At 51.4% G+C, this 10,094-nt stretch overlaps 1 protein-coding gene across 10 annotated transcripts in view; it reads right to left on the bottom strand.

The window, feature by feature from the left end:
- Positions 1-284: 284 nt before the first annotated feature.
- The window catches only part of pknox2 (pbx/knotted 1 homeobox 2), a 91,461-nt gene continuing 81,651 nt past the window's right edge, over positions 285-10,094 (bottom strand). For 7 of the 10 annotated variants that reach the window (XM_035626192.2, XM_035626193.2, XM_035626191.2 and 4 more), the window contains one exon: positions 8,334-10,094. This exon is cut by the window's right edge and continues 47 nt beyond it. In XM_035626192.2, the coding sequence (XP_035482085.2) occupies positions 9,870-10,094 (225 nt within the window). In that variant the 3' untranslated portion in view covers positions 8,334-9,869. Of the gene's footprint in view, positions 937-1,285; positions 2,137-2,552; positions 2,768-3,023; positions 3,167-5,545; positions 5,739-6,062; positions 6,930-7,485; positions 7,517-8,333 lie in introns of those variants that run through there. The other 3 variants (XM_035626201.2, XM_047330446.1, XM_047330445.1) reach the window with 3 other exon arrangements.

Raw genomic sequence — 10,094 nt, 5'->3', positions numbered from 1 at the left:
TTTTTCATGTTGGGAGTGAACACACTGCAGCAGCCAACGTGTGAAAATGACTAACAGAGTCTCAAAGTCATTGATTTTGGCCATGATGAGAGTGTGTCTATGTGAGCATGTGACTCACGGCTCTCAGACGGCGTTTATTCCACACGGCTCTGAAATTACAGGCACTAAAAATAAAGGAACCAAAAGGACTAGCGGCTTCTGGCTGGTAGTTCAGTTTGACTTTCTGATGCGCTGTTTGTCTGTAGATGCAAGTCACACCGAGACGTAATGATGAAGGAACCGAGAGCAGTGACACCAACGCCATTTATTCAGAGCTGCATACAATACACATTTCATGTTATATATAAAGTTAATAACGATAGAAGGAAGTAAAAAAAAAAATGGTTGTGTAAATAACAATATTCAATAACTTTACCATAAAATATAGGTCGCTGAATGAATGGTCTCCTGAATGACATATGCAGATTACTGAACACTCTCACATCTCCTATTCCTCACAGGTTCACAATAGAAGCGAGTGATGGTAACATGTATAGTTTCCGGGAGCCACTCTCACCTGCGTGCTTCCCTTCACGACTACCTGGCTCCCCCGCCCCAAAACGAAACGGGACCAGACGGAAGGAAACGTCTGTGGCAGCTACAGATGCTGAAAAAGTGTCAAATCCAAATCCACTGACATTTCAAATTTGCCCTGTAATTCTAAAAGAGGCTCTTTTTTTTCTTTTCCTTTCTTTTTTTCTTTTATTTTGGTCTCCAGACGGCAGAAAACCCATGATTGGAGTCCGCAGCCTTTGTGAGTACAGTTCTCCTGAAACTCTACTGTCGATAGTGTCTCAGCCCCCTCATTGCAATCACATTGATTCGGTCCATAGGAGGCCTAGTAATGACTAAATGGTGCTGTCTCCTTCAACTCATGGTACCCCTGGTGGTTTGGCTCTGTGAAGAGACAGAGAGGGCGGTTAGGGCTTGGAAGTACCATAAAATCTATCTCTCCGGCGTCAGCCGGTGATTTTAAAAAGACTCTTTTAAGAAATAGAGGTGATTCAGTTTGATTTGGAAAAAGAAAAAGAACAAACGCAAAAACAGTTCTAATCAATACAGAGGAGCAATTTCACACAACGGTTTTATTTGGATTCGCTGCCTCGTACAGTTCCAAATGTTCCTCTAATTGCTTCCTCGGGTCCACTTGGAAATGGAAACACTCTGCATTCAGTTATATTCAAAGCACTTGATATTCATTTTCAGAGCCTGTATCTGCCGTCTGGGGGGGGGGGGGGGGGGGGGGGGGGTTGTCACTTAATAATTTTCTGTACATCCCAAATGATGAAGACAAAAATAGCCACTAGCAGAATGCGTTTGAGTGTGTAGATGAGTGTTACGGTACCCAGACTCATATCCTGCTCCACCAGAGGCCTCTTCTCGCTGCAGTTCACCACTCGTCCCTGTGCCGCTCCCAGGATAGTCATGATATCCACCAAGTTGAGCTTCCCTTCCTCCTTGACCTCCTCCACCTCCTCGGCCAGCTCCATCGCGGCCTCTTCCCGCTCCTCTATCTCCTCCTGGGTCAGCATTGCGTTTAGGCCCTGCCCTGCAGTGGCGTTGCCCACCTGCGGCGGCGCCAGCGAGCACAGCGCCCTCACTTGCCCGTAGGACTTCAAGTGCGCGACGTTGGCACGCAGGAAGAGCAGCAGGACATTGAGGTCGTTCAGCGGGCAGCCGAGCCTGCGGCGATGGATGAGGTCCAGAGCCGGCAGGACCTCGTATATGGAGATGAAGGTGGTGTCCCACACGAAGAGCCGGATGAGGCTGAAGAGAACTATGGGGGCCAGCAGGACGTAGATTGCGCCGTTGGCCACGCTTATCACCTGAAAGACCAGCTGGCCGATCATCTTACACTGAACCAGCTCGGGAACCCAGTTCTGGTCGCGCAGCATGCCCGTGCGGACGAAGCAGCTGAACTCGTCCTGCAGGAAGGCGGAGAGGTGGAAGTAGGCCAGGTAGAGACAGGCGGCGGTCATGAAGGTCAGGAGGAGGAAGCCCCGCAGGAAGAGCATGCTCACGAGGAAGTAGGAGCTCTGCTTGCACTGCATGTATCTCTCCAGTAGAGGGTACTCAAAGTACCGCTTCTTCTTGGCCCTGCAAATCAGACAAGGAGAGGAGACTCAGCACCATGTCGGCCTGCATGTTCACACAGCTGCACACACTTCCAGCTGGGAGCCTCCCAACCCCCGCCACAGTGTTCTACTTTTAGCCACTAGGAGTTGCCCACCACAGCAGCCCAGAGCGATCCTCCACTCACACGCTGATCATGAAACCTTGCCCAAGAATAAAACCAGCGGTATAGTTGCCGAGGGAGAGGAAGACAATACTCCTCAGTTCATCAGCAGATTCGATCTGACATGCATGGCATCACGTGTGACAGATCACCGTCATCAAACGAGGCCTATTCCAGTCTGCGGGCGGCACTCATAGGATCAGGTTATTCAAGAACACGGACATAGAAACCGGCCAATGTGTAGCCTTCGATTTGGTCCAAGTCAGCGGCCTCTTACCTCTGCAGCTCAGCCTGAAACGTGAGGGGGTTCTTGGTGGTCTGGCGCATGTCGAGGATGTTCTGGGCCAGCCGGATCGAGCGGTTGTACGACTTGTCCAGCTCGTCGATCACGAAGAGCAGGTCGGAGCTCAGCGTGGGCATGACGAGCTGGCGCCAGATCAGAGCCGGCAGGTACATCAGCACCGCCATGGCCATGAGGGAGTACGGGAACATCTGGCCGGACCGTGGGAGAAGAGGGTGGAGGAGAGGAGACGGAGATGGAGAGGAAGGGGAACACAGAGTAGCAGGGGCGGAGATGAGTCACATAAACAGTGGACGGCATCACAAATGAGGTCCAGGATTAGAACGACTATGTCGCTCATGCTTCACAGTACGGATTAAAAACATCCCACCGTGTGCCTCTGAAGCAGTTATTGCGTCACTCACGCCGAGTCGAGAGAAGCCCGGGCGGGAAAACCTCCCAACTTACTTTGTGAACCCAGAGCGAGCGCTCCTCGAAGTTGCCCTCGCTGTCGAACTCGTGATGCATGAGCGAGTCCCAGCAGTACGTGTCCACGTAGCTGGCCTGCTTCATGGTGAAGTTGCTGGGGGGGAAGCAGCTGATCTGAGGCCCTGCGGAGTAAACACACGTGGATCTGTAACAGTCGCTGCTCAGGGAGGGAATCGGCCTCTGCAGCCTCATTTGATCCGGCTTTTGCAATCTGCCTATAAGCAATGTCTAATCTCTTGATGCCACACACACACTCACACACACACACACACAGGCACAGTGCTCCGGCCCGGAGGTCCACAGTCAGACACGTGCGTGTTCCCCCCTTCCCGTGAGTGCTGCAAATTTTCACGGGAGAAATCCTATGTTTGCAAACGGCAGCCTGGCATTTTGAAAAGAAAACACAGCGCGACTCCAAAATTGGTCCCCTCCGCCTTATAATTAGGTCACCTTGATATTACCACATGCAGTCCCTCTGTCATTTGCCGAGGGCTCTCCACCCTTAAACACAGAGCGTCGGGAGGGGCACACCAAGGGCGTGACCAGCCGACTGCACAGCCTGACCAGAGGAACATGGAGCCTCTATTTTTTGACACGCGCCCTCCACATCTGCCCGCCCTCTCCAAGCAGAAACCCACTGCCGCTGATTTAGCGTCAGGGCGGACGCTTTTCTTGTGCCAGTCAACCTCGTAGCAGGCGGCCGGTAACATGGTCCATGTCTGCGTACGTGCGTACAACCTTCAACACAATGCACATTACTTTTGTACACACATGTACATAGTGAACAGTTTGTTCTTGTATTTTCGACGAGTGAATTTCCCCTGGCGGGATGAATAAAGATTTCTATTCTATTCCATAGTCGCACACAGAATCGAATGAGCTGAGGTTACGTTTGACTAACCATGGCAAGAGACATGTTTGAAAAAGAGACATGTTCAACAAACATTGTGTCAAAATTCTCCTATTCTGTACATAAGAAAGGTATGTGATGCATTTGATTAAAAAAACTTCAAGTCTTTTCCTTCTGTTTCTCTCCTCTTTCATGTCTGACATTGACTACGGGGACGTGTAGCTGGTGGTGTTCTCCCACATTCCCCTCCTGGAGGAGGAGATTTTCTGTGAAAACCTTCTCCGCAATTTGAGATTGAAACGGGTCCTGCTCGAGCTGGATGCGGTGCGTCGCGAATACAGGGGAGACCAGTCGAATACGCAAACGTGGAGACGGACGGACGGAACAGAGGTGGCTCATCCCCCGACGCGATCAGCAGCCGCTCAATGAAACAGCGCCATAGTGGGAGATGTTTGCGAAGCTGTCACGGCGGAGCAAGTCACGTCATTTTGCAAAATGTCCATTGGCAGGATATGTGGACATCAAACAGAAGGCTGGTTCTAAGAGCTACACTTGCACAGGTTCCGAGGCCCAGGGAGTCTGATAACCGACGCCAGCGTGTTCTCGTGGAGCCAACTATGGAAATCTATTTTGCTTCGTTTTCCCCTCGGCTGAGGGCCCAGGGGGCGGGTGGACCCGGCCTTCCCGACGGCGGCGCAAACAGGCGCCGTTGTGCGCCCGACAAGCCGGCGGGCGAGGCCGCCAAGTTCCACCAGTTGAGCCGTGCGCCTCGGCACCATGGCACGTGCCAACCCCCACCCACCCAATCAACATCTCCTCTCATTTGACTGAGACGGAGGGGAGCCGCCGCGGAGGAACTCGGCCGCGTAGTTACAGCGCGCCAGTGTCAGTGACCGCCGCTCTCAATCATCCCCCCCGCGCGCGGCAATTAGCATCATCAGCAGCAGCACCGGGGGCTGATTGCAGACCCGCTCTGCAGACACGACGCTCAGTGACAAAGTCAGGGGGAGTCGGACGCCTCTCGTGATGCCAGTTGTGCTTTTTTTTTTTTTCCCCCATTCGGCTGTTTGTGCAGACGGCCTTTGGGCGTTTTTTTTCTCTCTCTCCCCGCAGTCTAAATATGTCCAGGCGGTGAAATAAACAGTGGCACGGCCGACAAACTGCTGAGGGGAGTTTCAGGCCACTTGCGGGTTTTCTTTTTGTGTTTTTCCGCCCGTGTTTCGTCATATTGCATCATCGGTGCCTCTCCGGGTTGTCTGTTCAAGCAGCGAGTGTCTCGAGGCTCTCGTTCCCGCTGCCCTTGACGTTGACCTCTGCCCCTGGTCGCGTGTAGTGCGAACACGGAACAGCGGGGGATGCATGTCTGCCCGCTGGGGCCTTTAGACTCACGCCTGAAACGAAGCACACCGAATTCTAGCGTCCAGTTCTACTTTCAATAATTCTGCGGCAGAGTTTTTGAAAACGCCGAGCGGCTCGAGGACAGGCAGGACAGGCTCACTGGACAGAGGAAGGCTGCGGTCGCGACCACAGAGCCAAGGCACAGGCCCGGAATGCAGGAAAAGACAAGCGCTCATGAACACATGGGATAGAGAGAGGCAGAACCAAACAAAGGCCCTGGCGTGGTTGGTTTGCGGTCCGAGAGTTTGCTCACCCAGGGAGATCTCGCGGGCGAACGCCATGCACACCAGCATCAGCGGCAGGCCGACGGACACATATTTGATGACCTTGTCCAGAGGGAGCTCCAGCTCCAGGTGGCTGATCCGGTTCATCCCCGAGCCGTCCTGCAGCAGGGCATCGGATAGCATGGCCTTGGCCGCCGCCTGGGCGATGGACATTCTGAACCCCTGCCCAGTGAAAATGCAAAAAAAAAAAAGAGGTTGTTGTTTTTTTTTTTTCTTGACAGATAACTGTGCGCTCTCGGCGCCGTGAATACAACCGCACTCGTGACCTTTGACACGCGCCGACGCTTGCCCTTTCTCTATCTTATCTCCCATGTCAGGTTTCCCTGCATGCGAGATATATATATATATATATATATATATATATATATATATATTAAAGCAGAAATGCCCAGAAACCTTTGGTAAAGTAAAAAGAGAAAAGCCGCTAAAGCAGTAAACCCGCTGTTCCAGTGAAGAGGAGATTTGACATAATTCCGAGCACCTTACCTGAAGTCTTCCGGCTGCCTCGAGTGGAAAATGATGTTTGAGGTCCACGGAGTCGCTGTGAAGGCCCCCGCAGAGTGTTGGAAAGCGTCTTAAGTATTCAGGGAGGGCCGCGGTAGATGAGAGGCCGGGCCTGGGCTGGACCGGGCCGGGCCGGGCCGGCCCTGGCTCTAATTACAGAGAGGACATCTGGGAGCATGTCGGCGCCCAGATGGCCCCGGCTGCAGCAGACCTCCAGCGCTCGACACTGGGCCGTGCAGTTGTGTGTGTGTGTGTGTGTGTGTGTGTGTTTGTGTGTGTGTGTGTGTGTGTGTGTGTGTGTGTGTGTGTGTGTGTGTCCGCTGTGAGGCACGCTGGCCGTGGCCCACTTCAAACAAGCGAGCCACCGCCAGTGGCTTTTTCCGCCTCTGTCATTCTGCGGCTATTTTTTACTGCACTTCAGTCCCAGAGCTGCTGCTAAATACTGCACTGTGCAACATGCTCCTGGGCCCTGCAGTGGAGGTGGAACGGGGAGGGCCGCCCCGTGCAGGGCCTGAGAAGAACATTACAACGTTTAGCACTCGAGACAAATGTGTGGCATCTGATGTGATTATATTCAGTGCTTGGAATCAGGCAGCGACAGATGGTTTGCTGAACCTGAACCGATCATACACGGGTCAAACTGTTTTCCCTCAGATCACAATCAAAGTTTCAAACGCTTCAAAAATATCTTCAGTTCACATTCTACTTCGTGTATATCTGGTAATCTGTTATTATCCATATTCATTTCAGCAGCTTTGCACTCGGCACCATTGCACTAGTATCTTCCCAAAACACGTTGCTCTCATTTTTGTACATTAATACATATATATATATATATATATATATATACACACATTTATATATATATATATATATATATATATATATATATATATACATTTATTTATTTTCTTCTAAATTATGGTTATAACTGTATATAGTAACTACATGTTCTTATGTTCTTGTTGTCTTGCTCTGTTGTCCTTGTTTTGTTTGTGTTAGTCTTTTTTTCCTGCGTAAGCACTCTGAGAGCTCAGGAAACCGGAGTCTAATTCCTTGTATGTTTACACGTGCCTGGCCAATAAAGCTGATTCCGATTCTGCGTTTCATGACCTTCACGACTGTGGTTGGGGTGTTCAGAGTCGGAGCAGAGGTCGCATGGACTAGTTAGGGTGGAGGGGGATGGACCGGAGGGCACAATCGGCTCCCATCAGCTGTCACCTTCAACCACGACGGCAGTCGACAGCAACATCAAACCAAACGATCCCGCCTCAGTTTCAGCCCCGCGGGGCTCCTCCTGCAACGTGGACGCCGTGCTCGTGGACCCGCATATCCATATGAAAGGATTCACTGCGGCTGTCTACCCCAGCGGCATCGTATCCATTGAACCTTGACCCCTGCCGACCTGAGGTGAGCCCCGGTACACGGCAAACAACCTGAGAAAAAGAAAAAAAAAAAAAGGAGAAAAAGGGTAAATGATTCATGAGCACTCCCCAGCTACGGCAGATGACACATTGCAACACCTGCCTCCTTCCTGTATGGAATAAATGATGACATTTACATTTGTCCCACTGGGTCTCACTGCTCGGCTGTGGCCAGCGGCCTCACGGCTTGGGATGAAGGCCTGCGACGCGGCCGCGCCTCGCCGTCCTGCTGCCACAAACAGATGTGGCCGGGGGAAGAGAGAAGGAGACACAGGCGCATCGTGAGAGATATCTCATAAGCGTCTGCTGCGAACGCAAGTTCGACCTCTCCGGCGAAGAGGTGGGCCGTCGCAGTGTCAGGAACACAACGCGAGGATGCAATTGTACATGCTGCGTAATAAATAAACACAGCCGTTGGCTTGTGCAGCAAACACCCACAGCATGAACATTTCATTTTTTTTGGTCGGTTTTTTGGTCGGTTTTTTTTGCGGGAGCAAAGAATCCACATTTCAGAGAGAGGAAGCCCCCGTGGTCAAAAGCTCTGCTGGGTCTTTTGAGCGTTTGGGTGGGCGTCTCTCACGGGTGAAACCACAGGGATGGAGCGATTAAGTAACCGGTGGGCGGGAGGCGACCCACGTGACGGGAAACTGTGGGATGTTAAACCAAGATTTAGACGACCAGCTCTGTAATCTGGAAGTATGTTCCACGAGGGCAGGACCTAACACACACACACACACACACACACACACATGCACACGCGCACACACGAATCGAACCGCTGCTTGCCATCGGCGCATGTGTGAGCCTCAACACCTGCATCAAGTCAAGATCAGCACCTTTACATGTTTAATTATTAAAATTGGTCTATTGAAACACAATAGATTATGACAACAAAGTGTACAAATGAAATAGAAAGAAATCCCTATTCGGTCAGTCACTTGTTCTGGAAGATCCATTTGAAAAAAAAAGGAAAAAAGGAAAAGCAACGGAGAAAGGAACATCAATGAGCAACATACGCCACAATGAACAATCAGAACATTCAATATAACATGTTTTTTGTTTCTCTAGACATCTTCACATTAAAAACTGTTTGTGTGTGTGTGTGTTTTTTTTTTAGTACAAAACAGAGAGCTGAAATCTTTTCACAGTTTCTTCAAAGTTTTTTTTCTTTTGTTTTTTTTCTGTTTGTTTTGTCTCTCTCTCTCTCTCTCTCTCTCTCTCTCTCTCCCTCTCTCCCTCGTGTCCCCCTCAACTCCGTCGCCTCCCGTGAAAAGGTTTTGTGTCAGGAAACGCCGGCGCCGTCAGCCGGTGGGGATCCCGAAGTCGTCGGGCCGTCTTCGTGCGGTTCTTCGCGACTGCTGAGATGCGGGAGAGGCGGCCCGTGGTCCCGCGGCGTGTGCGGGGGCTCGCCGTGCTCTCATTCTGGGACGGGATCGCCCCGGAGTCAGGGAACACGCGCGAGCAGTTCTGACCGTCCACGGCTGAAGTCGGCGGGTGAAGCGCCGCTCCCCCTCGGCCGCCCTCCGGGGCCACGCGGAGAGGAGAAGAACAGAATAAATATGCAAGAACCTTCAACACCAGAATGCAAACGTATGAAAAAAAACAAAACCCCAATATACATACTACATGTGCAGGCAGAATTTCTTTTTTTTCATGTGAGAAGGAAAAATTCATGCCCAAAACCATTTTTTCTCCCGAGTTCGAGTGTTGTCCCTCGCGATGGACGAAGACACACACCGGAGGAGAGTAGTTCGACCTGAGAGGCTTCGAGTCAGCTCGCACGCACGTGTCACTTCTGCATTGCTAACCCCCTTCTTCTTTTTTCTATTCATTTTTTTTGTGAAATGACACGTGACCCGCGAAGGTTCACTCGTTGAATATCGTATTTTCACCGACGTGAAATGCACAGTTGGAAAAAAAAGGAAAGAAAACACAACGCGAAGCAAACAGCCCTCTCTGTCACGGTGCCGACACATTTGGTTGTTTAAAGAAACAACCCCCGAAAGACAGTTATGACTTTTCTTGATCCACGCGTCGCTTTTTGTTGCAAAATAGCACAACACCCATACTTGCAACCTTTCCATCTCTCTCGGGAGCTGCAGAGTGAAAAAGGAAAAAAGAAAAGTGCAACCGTCCAAAAAACATCTCTGGCTTGCATGAGGACATGCCGCCGTAAAAAGGAAACAACACATATTCGTCATTTAAACTAATAGTCGTTCTCTATAATCATGATCTCGTGGTCATTGTGTGGCATCCGGCTCCGCGGCAGAGATGCTTCCCGGAGTCGCAGCGCTCGAGTCGTCCCAGTCTGAGTTTGGATTTGGAGAAGACGACCGCTCACATGGTCTCTTCCTCCGCGGCCCGCTTACTCCAGCTCCTCTCTGTGCTCCATGCTCAGATCCCTCCGTGCCCGTCCCCCACCGGACATCGGCCTCCCCCGGTCGTTTGCCTCCTCGCCGCCGTCCTCCTCCTCCTCCTCCTCCTCCATTCCCTCCTCCTCTTCCTCCTCCTCCTCCTCCTCCTCCTCGTCCTCCTCTGTGCCGTCCATGGAGTCGTCGGCGCCCAGCATGGCCTGCTGCATGGCCAGGGT

This window comes from Scophthalmus maximus, chromosome 2 (genome assembly GCF_022379125.1).
Source record: "Scophthalmus maximus strain ysfricsl-2021 chromosome 2, ASM2237912v1, whole genome shotgun sequence".
Taxonomy (NCBI): domain Eukaryota; kingdom Metazoa; phylum Chordata; class Actinopteri; order Pleuronectiformes; family Scophthalmidae; genus Scophthalmus; species Scophthalmus maximus.
Note: the sequence above shows the minus strand (reverse complement) of the source record. Positions and strands in the feature narration are given on the sequence as shown.